This window comes from Artemia franciscana, chromosome 2 (genome assembly GCF_032884065.1).
Source record: "Artemia franciscana chromosome 2, ASM3288406v1, whole genome shotgun sequence".
In the NCBI taxonomy this organism is placed as follows: domain Eukaryota; kingdom Metazoa; phylum Arthropoda; class Branchiopoda; order Anostraca; family Artemiidae; genus Artemia; species Artemia franciscana.
Window position 1 is genome coordinate 9,680,327 of NC_088864.1, and position 12,537 is coordinate 9,692,863.

The following is a 12,537-nucleotide window of genomic DNA, read 5'->3' on the forward strand; positions in this document are numbered from 1 at the left end:
CTAATTTTTAATCTCCCTTCAGCCCCCAGATGGTCGAATCAGGGAAAACGACTTTATCAAGTCAATTTATGCAGCTCCCTGACACGCCTACCAATTTTCTTCGTCCTAGCACGTCCAGAAGCACCAAACTCGCCAAAGCACTGAACCCACCACCTAACTCCACCAAAGAGAGCGGATCCAGTCCGGTTACGTCAATCACCTATCTACGACATTTATAAGCGTTTTTCAAGATTTCCGGTTCCCCCCTCCAACTCCCCCCGATGTCAAAAGATCTGGTCGGGATTTGAAATAAGAGCTCTGAGACAAGAGTTCCTTCTAAATATCAAATTTCATTAAGATCCGGTCACCCGTTCTTAAGTTCAAAATATCTCAATTTTTCTGATTTTTCCATATTAACAACCCCCAGCTCCCTCAAAGAGAACGGATCCGTACCAATTATGTCAGTCTCGTATCTATAACTTGTACTTATTCTTCCCATCAAGTTTCATCCCGATCTCTTCACTCTAAGGGTTTTCCAAGATTTCCGGGTTCCAAGATTTCTGTTTTCCCCCTCCAACCCTCTATGTCCCCGGATCTGATTCGAATTGAAAACGGAGCATCTAAGACATAAGATATCTCTGTATATCAAGTTTCATTAAGATCCGGTCACCCATTCGTATGATACCCTGATTTTCACGTTTTCCAAGAATTCCGGTTTTCCCCTTCAACTCCCTTCAATGTCACCGGATCTGATCGAGATTTAAAATGAGAGTTATAAAGCACAAGATCCTTTTAGATACCAAATTTCACTAGGATCTGATCACTAGTTCGTAAGTTACAAATACCCCTTTTTTCTAATTTTTCTGAATTACTCCCCCCCCCCCCCCAACTCCACCAAAGAGAGTGGATCCGTTCCGATTATGTCAGTCACCTATCTTGGACTTGTGCCTATTCTTTCCACCAAGTTTCATCCTGATCTCTCCGCTTTAAGTGTTTTTCAAGATCCCCCCCCCCTAATGACACTGGATCCGGTCGGGATTTAAAATAAGAGATCTGAGTTTCAAGGTCCTTCTAAATATGAAATTTCATTAAGATACGATCACTCTTTAGTAAGTCAAAAATACCTCATTTTTCTAATTTCTTAGAATTAAAAACCCCCCTAAAGAGAGCAGATCCGTTCTGCTTATATCAATCCCGTATCTAAGACTTGTGCTTATTTTTCCCACCAAGTTTCATCCCGATCCCTCCAATCTAAGTGTTTTCCAAGATTTTAGGTTCCACCCTCCTCCCAACTTCCCCTTCACCGGATCCGGTCGGAATTTAAAATAAGAGCTCTGAGACACGACATCCTTCCAGAAATCAAATTTCATTAAGATCCAAACACTCCTTCGTAAGTTAAAAATACCTCATTTTTTCTAATTATTCAGAATCAAACCTCCCCACCAACTCGCCCAAAGAGAGAGGATCCGTTCAGGTTATGTCAATCACGTATCTAGGACCTGTGCTTATTTTTCCCACCAAGTTTCATACTGATCCCTCAACTCTAAGGGTTTTCCGAGATTTTAGGCTCCCCCCTAAATTCCGCCCAACGTCACCGGATCCAGTCGATATTTAAAATAAGAGCTCTGAGAAACGATATTCTTCCAAACTTCAAAATTCATTAAGATCCGATCACTCCTTCGTAAGTTAAGAATACCTCATTTTTTCTAATTTTCAGAATTAACCCCCCCCCCCTAACTCCCCCAAACAGAACAGATCCTGAACGGATCCGTTCAGGTTATGTCAATCACGTATCTAGGACTTCTGCTTATTTTTCCCACTAAGTTTCATCCCAATTCCTCCATTCTAAGCGTTTTCAAAAATTTTAGGTCCCCTCCCCCAATATCACCGGATTTGATAGGGATTTAAAATAAGAGCTCTGAGACACGATATCCTTCCATACTTCCAAGTATCAAATTTCATTAAGATCCCATCACTCTTTCGTAAGTTAAAATACTTCATTTTTTCTATTTTTCCGAAATAACCGACCCCCCACTCTCTCCCCCCAGATGGTCAAATCATGAAAACGACTATTTCTAATTTAATCTGGTCCGGTCCCTGATACGCCTGCCAAATTTCATCGTCCTTGCTTACCTTGAAGTGCCTATAGTAGCAAAACCGGGACCGACAGACCGACAGAATTTGCGACCGCTATGTGGCACTTGGTTAATACCAAGTGCCATAAAAAATGTTCTTTTCATAATTTAGACCAATGTGAAATGTTTTTTTTCAATGTTTTAATCCTCTTTTCACCAAGGTGAAAAGAGGTATTAAAAAATAACTACAACTGCCCCTTTGGCAGTCTTGATACTAATCCATACTCTCTGATTTGATACGTTTACATTACGTTCAGTCAGCCTTTTCTTCTCAGCCAAGTTCAAATTTTAGCTGAACAGTGCTGAGATAGGTTAGGAAATACACGCAAAAATGGCGGAAGGTAAAGGTTGATTTCTGCTAAAGTGAAATTTGCCAATAGGCCATGTATGGTACATTTTTTAATTGACTCACTAATGAGATACCTAAGAAAATTATATCCTGAATTGAAATGTACCAGTCATTTCTCTAGGAAATATACCTTGCCCACCTTTCCCCCTAATGTGCAAAAATATACCCTGAGTTGTAGCCTATATATGCAATGAATTTTCTTTGAATCACTCTTTTTCACACTGATTTAAAAGTTATGCCAAATTTTATGCATACAATTCAGGGTAGGCTATTTATTTGCACATAGAGTAAAGCTCATTTCCAACAGCAATCAATGCTATATTTGGATTCAGGATGAAATTCTGATTCTCAAGATGTGTCTATTTAACCGTCTTTTTAATGAGTTTATTGAAGAAATTACTATGTTTTCTTGAAGGTAATTTTCCAAACTCTATTTTGGCCACTAAAAACGGTTAGGTGACATTCTAGATGTAAATCCAGGAATATCCTATGACATTGATGTTATAAGGCCTTTGGATTTACCCGGCATTGATGAAATTAGATCAATATGAGTAAAGAATCTGACTTTAGCCTTTTTGGTAGATGTTTAGTTTCGTTCAAAGTGCTCTAAAGTGCGTATTACTGCATATAGAAATATTCTGATGATCACATATTATTTCTTTGTCATTATTAGAGAAGTGCATCCATTTTAAGCTTTCTAAAATGCCCCTCCAACGAGACTAAAAATGCGTAAAGTGGGCTTTCTTACAGGTAACAATACCTATAGAGCGAAGTGTATCAGTCCATGAGCCCTGCGGGCAGCGGGGTGATGTCTGTAATCTATTTATTCAACAAAGAGTGATAAAACTGAAAAAAAAAACCTCAAACAAGGTTTATTAAATAAATATAGTCCATATTAAATAAATATAGTCCATGAGCCCATATTATAGTAAATATTATATAGTCTATATTATAGTAAATATGCCCCGTGTTAAATAAATATAATCCATGAGCCCCGCTGCCCGCGGGGCTCATGGACTAATATGCTTCACTTTATGGCAAGCCCAATTTTACACATTTTTGGTTTGCCCTATGGAGGAAGAGGGTCAACCAGAAATGGACGCACTTCTAAAATTAGCATTTATAAGTGCTCTAAACTAGAAACTGCTGCTTCGCAGTATAGTTTCCATTTTAGAGCTCTTGGAACGAAACTAAACATTTACCACCTTTTTTAGCATTGATTTAGTTTGCAGTTATGAAATTTTAGGGATCATAAGTTGGTTTATTTAGATTTTAGTTGCTTAAATTTAGAAATTTATTAAAGAAATTTTGTATTGGAATAGCCTCACTTGACTCATGCAGGCTATTATATATTAAATTATATAGATATTCGTTAAATGTATTTCAGCTGTGATAGATATAGAGTAAACACTAATTCTTGTATGCCGATATATTTTTGTAGCTTTACCATATTGGCAGCAGTGCAGTTTTGTACCAATTCGCCATATTAGAGATATTGCTCACGGGACTATAGTCATCGCTGGTGCTTGTCGTATTTCTCTTCGGAAAAAAGAGTATTTTTCGAAGTTTCTACGACTAAGATCCGGGGGTCTGGGGATGAGGAGGGGTAGCCCCCTCCACCGGAATGGATACTGTGCATTTTGGGGTTTAATGTTACTCTTTACTTTCACTATAAAGGCATAGACAATAAAATTCCCGGAAATGAAGAGAGATTAAATATCAATTTCAACCTCCCCCTCCCCCTTCCTTAGAGCTAAATTTATATTCATTTATCTAAAGGCTCAATCAGAGGTAGGATCTTCAGACCTTGAAATGTACCGCTTGAAGTAGATGCCCCTCTTCCCCCTTACAAACGATCAAAGAACCTTGCTGTAGAGGTTTTAAGCTTTTATCCACAAAATGGTGGATTTATTTTGACAACAAAAAAAGGTCACGTATGTTTTTTTTTTCAGGGATGATCGCATACAACTAAGAGTCCTAAAAGATTGGGAGAGGGCTCACTTGAACAAAAATTTAGAAGTTCTAGTGTCCTTTTTAAGTGATAAAAAGGATTAGAGGCTGTTTGCTTCTTTCCCACGCCCCCTTTTTCCCCAGAGACATTCGATCGAAATTTTGAGGTAGCCTTTTAGTTCAGCATAGCTGAAAGGACCAACAAATATGCTTCGGAGGATGACATGACCCCGCCCAGCAACCCCTGAGGAAAGGGTATTCTGACTTAGAATTGGATTCCAGGTTAATTAAATTAGAATATAATATGTAAAGCTTTATAAATAAGAGTGGTTCCACCTTGATTTCAATGATCTCTCAAGCACTTCAAGGGAAATGGCGGACGTACATAGAATTTTTTGGGTACTCAGCTTCGCGTGCTGTTTCCAGAGAATACAGTTTGCAAAATTTTGATACCTTGGCCTGGCGAACGGATCTCAAAGCTTCTAGTTGATAAGACAACGTAGACCAAACAGTGCCACCTTTTCTGCTATCAACCAAAGAGTAAAAGCATTATCACATGAAAGTTAAGAGCAGCATGAAACTACAAAACGAGCAGAATTTATTCTGTATATAATCTATAGGTATGGAATAACATCTGCTCGTCTTAGGGTTTACTGTTGCTCTTTGTGTTCATATAATAATACTTTATCGGTTGCTGCCCAATTATACACGTGAATTGAATTTTCGACGGGAGGGAATTCTTCGGCGGATGGATATTCCTTTGGGGTATTTTTCAGAAGAGAGATCTTCAGGGGGAAGAATAAACTGGCTTTCGTTATGACTGAGCTTTCAAACCAATCCCTAAATTATGGACCACGCCAGAGAAGAACCTATGTGAATGTTGTGGCCGTTGTGGCTTTTGACCTCTGCTGGAGATTTTCACCATATTCTGTATATAGTTGACCCAAGAACGTTGTTTTTTGAAACCTTAGAGGGTAGCAGTACAAAAAACCACACAAGGGACTGTAAAAAAAAATATACCAGTTGAGACGAACAATAAAATCTAAGAAAGCAAATATATGCTTCAATGGTACTGAAGCTAGAAGAGTGAGCAGATCATAATTATGCATCTTGAACAAAATCTGTCTTATATTTGAGATGCTACCACCTGAACAAAACATAGTACAACTGCCTGAAGGGTCTGTTGGACATAGGGGCACCATCGGAGGGATTCCCCACATATTAGTTTACCTTTCCCCTACATTACTGTTGTAAAATTACCGTAAAATACAAACCTAGTCAGCAAAATTGCTAAAACACGGTAAACCGATGTATTCCCTAGGAAATATTGGGTAAAATTGTTGTTTCAGAGTTGCCCTGTAGCTAGAAGATCAGTTAAGCGTTTTGTTTCGTCCTTTATTTTCAGATTTTAATTAAATTTTTTAAAGGTTCTCATTTTCCTAGGCTTACAAAGGTATTTTAAAAACCAGTAGGTAGAAATTTTCATAACGTAAATGATTTCAAGTTGTGTTAAAAAACCCTTTAGTTTAGGGCACATAAAATTGATTAATACTCATTTTGTTTACTTGTAATAAATAGGCTTCGATTCGCTTAGAGTAGAAGGCAAGGACTAATCTGGCCCAGTTTCCTGAGACTTCAAACTTCTTGAAACGTTTATGACTTCCAATTTAGTTTCTATCATAATATGCTTCTCCAAACACACTCATTTTTGAGCAGTAAAAAGAAACACACAGTTTGTCTTTCCATTTTATTCCGTTTCCATCTCGTTGTATGCAATAAAATGAACGACAGCTTTCCTGCCCAATGTGTACATTGCAATACTATCTTATACGCCTCTAAAAAGCGTTCAGTGAAACAAACGCTCGGTAAAAAAAAATTCCAAATTTGTCTCGAGGCTAAAAGGCCGTCTGACTTAACAAAGCGTATGAGAACGATAGGGCGTATTAAGGTAGAGGTGGTTATAATTTTTATGTGTTGGAATATTACCTGAAATAAAATTCTGTGTGCGGCTAAAAATAATGCAAATGGATGTAATTTTTGCCTGCATGATACACTAAAAATGATATAACCACAACTAAGGCAAATATGGCGTCTGTATGCTCTTGAAATGTATTCATAAATACACTCGCGATATTTTTTTTCCAAAATTAAGACTCTTAACGAATTTCCTCAAATTTGCGACCGATATAGATCATTTTTTTGGTCAGAAAATCCCGAGATGGTAATTTTCCCAAAAAACTATAGTCGTTTCCGAGAGAAAGTACATACACAATCATTGCTCGTTTAAAGAGATGAGGTATCTGGGTTGTAGCGGTAGCTAGCGACCTAGAAGGAGTCCAAGGCATATTTTTTTTCTTTCCGTTTTTCCGTTGCAGCTAGCAGTCCATGGTAACATCATAGAGAACTACTTAATGGCTCAATTTAAAGGAAATTGATGTTTATAAAAACTTTTTCAATAAAAATAAGTATTTTTTTTCAAAAATAGAATCATTCTTTTACGAAAAACTACTTTTTTATGACACTGTAGTAGCAAATGTAATTAAGGCCATCTTGTATACGGAAATCAAAATAGTATTTTTGACATTATAAAAAGCGTGTAGATATAGTTACATAACAGTAGTAGCCTAATCTTTTTTAGGGTTGAAAAATCTGATTTGTCAATTGATAATTACTGAGAATTTTAAATAAAATTATAGTAAAGAAATGTATTGAATCAGGATTGCAGTTATAGCTAGCAATTTAGTAAGAGTTATATAAATTATAAATGGGGACTGTGTAAGTTCCATAAGTATCATGGTTGTAGAAATAGCAGAAATTTTCGTATAAAGGATGTGCACAAACACATCCTTAAATTTTTTTATATAAAAGATATAAAGGAATGAGTAAGTTGCAACGGTATCAAGGTGTAAAGGATGTGTATAAACACATCCTTAAGAAATTTTATATATAAAGGATATACAAGAATATGTAAGCTTCGTCGGTATCAAGGCTGTGAAGATATCTGAAACCTAGTTAAAAATAAACCACAGCATATACTAGAGTTACTTAGCTGCCTGTTCTCTGAGATTAGTCACTTACTATTCCAATTAATAACAAGAGTCAAGAACTCATATGACACTTGTGACGAGGTTGGAACCTTAAAATAAACTCGGCACTAGAGTTATCAATTTCGTCGTCCTAGCACGTCAAGATGCACCAAACTCACCAAAGCACCAGAAATCCCTCCAACTCCCCAAAAGACATTGGATCCAGTCCGCTTATGTCAATTACTTATCTATAACTTGTACTTATTCTTGAACTCGCCAGAGTATTAGAAATCCCCCTACCTCCCCCAAAGAGAGTGAATCCAGTCTGGTTCTGTCAATTACGTATCTAGAACTTGTGCTTAATATTCCCATCAAGTTTCACCCCGATCTCTCCACTCTAAGAATTTTCCAAGATTTCTGATTTCCAAGATTTACATTTCCCCCTCCATCCTCCTATGTCTTCAGTTTGATCCGAATTGAAAATGGAGCATCTGAGAAATGAGATCTTTCTATTTATCAAGTTTCATTAAGATCCAATCAGCCATTCGTAAGATAAACCTACCTCCATTTCGACGATTTCTCCTTCCTCCAGTCCCCCAGATGTTCGAATCGGAGATATTCGAATTTGTTATAAAGTCAATCTGTGTAGTTTCCTGACAAGCCTAGCAATATTCATCGTCTGAGCACGCCCAGAAGCACAAAACTCGCCAAAGCCCTGTAAATCTTCCTCTTGACTCCCCCAAAGAGAGCAGATCCAGTCCATTTATAACAATTACGTATCTAGGACTTATGCTAATCCTTCCCACCAAGTTTCATCCCGATCTCTCCACTCTAAGCTTTTTCCAAGATTTCCATTTTCCCCGTCCAACTCCCCCCAATATCACCAGATCCGGTTGGGATTCAAAATCAGAGTTTTGAGACACTATATCCTTTTAAATATCAAATTTCATTAAGATCTAGTTGCCCGTTCGTAAGTTAAAGATACCTCGTTTTTTCTATTTTCTCCGAATTAACCGTCCTTCCACTCCCTCCAAGATGGTCGAATCAGGAAAATTACTATTTCTAATTTAATCTGGTCTGGCCCCTGATACGCCTGCCAACTTTCATCGTCCTAGCTTATCTGGAAGTGCCCGAACTAGCAAAACCGGGACCGACAGACCGACCGACCGACAGACAGAAATTGCGATAGTTATATGTCACTTGGTAAATACCAAGTGCCATTACATAAAAGTTCGGTATAACTCTTTAAAAATGGAAAATATGAAGGTTTCATTAGTATCATTATTTTAAAGATAGCTGAAATCTAGTAATCATGGCTGCAGCTCTAGTTGTAACCTATTAAAATCATGGTTGCAGCTGTTGCTATTGAGCAACCAAATGAAATACAAGCCTTAGCCCATAGTAACCAGAACTTGCAGGGGTAGCTAGCAACCAAGTATATATATATATATATATATATATATATATATATATATATATATATATATATATATATATATATATATATATATATATATACATGAGAAAATTGACATATTTTGTCCAAATATTACAAATCTTCTCTTTTCGCATGTCTGACCTTCCCCAGGAGACAAATACCAATCTACTTCTTTTGCTTATGGGTGACCTTGTTTTACTTCATTCTTTGTACGTGCTTTGTATGTTGTAAAAAAAAATACCGACACATTGTCCTCTTTCAGACATCGGTAGTATTCACGTTGAAGCAGATCTTAATGACATCAGAAGAAAAGAAGCAGCTGCAATAGAAAGTATTGAAGGAAAACTTCTTGGCTACTGCCCTAAAGGGGGTCTAGGGGCTGTAGCAATGGTAAGACGCATGATCTGGTAATCTTGAGTTCGGAGTGTTCTTGTCAAATTAAAGTTCAAATTATTATGTGATTTAACATTAAATAGGGCTAACTAGCTCATTCAAAATCAATTTACTCTAACCAAGAAGGAAAAGTATTGGTTTGACCAGTTTGTCCTACTTGCAGTAGTTTTGTTTTGTGATTGTTTCAGTTAAGAAACTTAGTTCTGTACGAGTATACCTCTAAACCAAACAAACATTAGGGATATTTAACTTCAAAGAAGAAGAAGGGTATATTGTGATTTTCGCATTTAGAAACAATAAGGTCTCATCATCTGACTAGTTCTATCTGACAAGTTTTATCTGGTCTTGTTAATTTAATTAGGACTTCTTCCCTCCCCGAAGTTTGATGAATAAGGTGATGATAGTTTGATCGATCGGGCACTCGATGGAGTAACTGGTGTATGTTCTAAGGATGGAAGTTTTCAGGCACTCAGTCCGAAGTCAATATTGGATGTGTGTGGAGTGTAACTATCCTTTGAGGGTAATTTTTGGTTGCTGATTAGCGGATATTCAGTTAATGTTATCAGGTTAGCATATAATTTGCTTGTTGTCATTTTTTATTGACCAAGAATCAATGAAATTAAAATGAAGAATTTGTTTGAGAGTTAACCTGGTCAAGATTGAGTGGTCAATGTAAATAATTAGGAGACTGCCTAGGTGAGCGAAGTAGCCATCGGCACAACCTTGCATGTCACCATAATCGCAATCATCTCAAGGCATCGGTTGCTTACACTAGTTGGTCTCTGTCTGCTTGAATTACATCTTGTAAGGCTATTAAGTTTCATTATAGCATCTGTGTAAGCCAGTTTGTTAATTAGTTCCCCTCCAACTACTGGGCCTTCTAAGGTTTCAGCAAATTATAGGGGTGGGTTGAGGAATAATTTAAAAATGTGAAGAGACAAGATATTACCCTGTAAAAGACTTATTGATGTAAGACATGTATCTGATAACTTATGAAATGTCTTGAACTGGCTAACAGACTATTGATTCTTTTTCTCAGCCACAAATACCACGTATTTAGGGACACAATAATATAGCAAAACCTTTCGAAGTCCCTTTCACCACATGAAGTCTAAGGCCTGCTTGAGGGTGAAGTGTGCTAATAGATCTTTGGCACACCTTAATCTACTTCTCAATCAATGGCTGGGGTCAGAAAATCTGGTCTATGGTCGTAAGGTCTTTTAGAAAGCCGTTCTGATATGCCCTTAAAATATAGTTTACCAGCGATTTATGCTGATTAACGAGGATCTTTTGAGAATTTTTATTGGTCTTGGACTAGTCCAATGAGGTTTATTAGTCTATATCTGTTTTAGGCCCCTTATTAGATATTAATAGATACCTATTACTTTTTGACCCGGTCTTGGCAGCTCTGACTAAACATCTTCTCTGTTAGGGCCTTCTTTAGTCTTCAAGAATCTTATGATTTCCTTGTGGAAGAGGACTTTGGTCTTTTTAGTACAATGGTAGTGAAGAAAGAAATAGGATGCTTGGGTCAGAAGCTATTGTGGCGTTCACCATTACGTAGAAGCATCCCTTCCATCAACCTTCCTCTCTCTGTGTCTGGGATGGGGTGTCCGTGTTTCGATAGTTGTATAAAAGTGGCTGGGGATTTGTTTTTTTCAAACAAATACAACGTAGAGACAATAGGGAAAATTTCAAGACAGTGGAAATTATTTCTGCAGATATTTCGGCCCTATGTCCAAGGGCCGTCTTCAGCACAATACAAGAATAAGAGAGAAACTATATATATATATATAAAAGAACTTACATCAAATTGTGAGGATTAAAACTGAATAATTAAAAACACTTTTTAAAACTTTTTTTTTTAAAGTAGCCCTAGCATCCTTACTTCAACGAAGTTCAACCAGGACTGGCGAAAAGAATGAAATGAGAATATAAGCTCATTCAAACTGAAGAGAATAAAATCATTAGATGCAATTTCTTAAAGCTAATCTTGCTTGTTTAGCAGCCTGTCTCAAAGGCCTTTTCGTAGTTGGTTCAGTACTATTATAAATCGGTTTAGTAAAATATTTTGGTAGATCATTTTTAATTAAGTTTGAGTATAAAGAATTTAGTGAGTATTCCCCCAAGTCCCTGTTCAAAGAAATATTATTATTTATTTTGAGATTAATTTCGATTGATTCTCGAACCACCTGTTTTATTCCCAAATCATTACTAATGAGTGAAGAGTTTTCAAAAAGTATCATGTTGGACGGATTATTAAATATATGCCAACCTAAAGCAGAATCAAAGGAGTTGTTGGAACTATTTGAAATTAAGGCCTTGTCTATGTCATTTTTATGCTGTTGTAACCGTTTGTCTAGATTCTGATGGGTCCTGCCGACATAGTATTTTCCGCAATCACATGGTATTTGATAGACCCCTCTTTGGCGAGTAAATGGGGTCTTATCTTTACCCGAGTTTAAGACATTGATGATTTTAAAATTATTAGTAAAAACTACGTACAGATTATTTTTTGTGCAAATATTTTTTAATTTTGTTGTGATCTTTGGGATATACGGAAGATAGACAATATGTGAGGGCTTATCAGTAGCATCACATTGTGAAGTATCTTCTTCGATTTTACAAGAATGTCTTTTTATTCTACGGTTAATTATTTTATTGACAAAAGGAATGGGGTATCCATTACCAAAAAGAATATCTCTGATAAAGTTTATTTCTGCATTTATATATGAATTGGAGCAAATATTCAGGGCACGATCAATGAGGGAAGTTACAACTGCTCTTTTAACTTGTGGGGGGTGATTTGAATTAAAGTGAAGATATCTATTGTTTTGTGTTGGCTTTCGATATATAGTAAAATCCAGTTCATCAGAATTACGAATAATTAATACATCTAAAAACGGAAGTTTATTTTCAATTTCAACTTCTAGGGTGAACTGCAAATTTCGGTCATAAGTGTTAAGATGATCTAAGAAGCCCCGAAGCTCAGCTTCCCCATAATTCCAAAGTGAAATTACGTCATCCATGTAACGACCCCAATAGACGTGTTTTAAAAAATAAGAATTCAATGCCCAATTCTCAAGATTCTCGACGTAAATATTTGCTAGTAGCCCGGATAAAGGTGCTCCCATGGGTAACCCATTTTTTTGCTGATAAAAAGAATCGCGAAATTGAAAATACATAGAAAACTTATTACAAATTTTAACAAGAGTCATTAAAACTTCACAATCAATTCCTGTCGCTGAAGTCTCGATCAAGTGGTAA

The 12,537-nt window shown here is 36.7% G+C and overlaps 1 protein-coding gene across 1 annotated transcript in view; it reads left to right on the plus strand.

The window, feature by feature from the left end:
* Positions 1-2,382: 2,382 nt before the first annotated feature.
* LOC136034190 (uncharacterized) overlaps positions 2,383-12,537 on the plus strand; it is a 54,106-nt gene continuing 43,951 nt past the window's right edge. The window contains exons 1-2 of the mRNA XM_065715369.1: positions 2,383-2,455; positions 9,140-9,267. Of these exons, the coding sequence (XP_065571441.1) occupies positions 2,446-2,455; positions 9,140-9,267 (138 nt within the window). The 5' untranslated portion in view covers positions 2,383-2,445. The remainder of the gene's footprint in view (positions 2,456-9,139; positions 9,268-12,537) is intronic.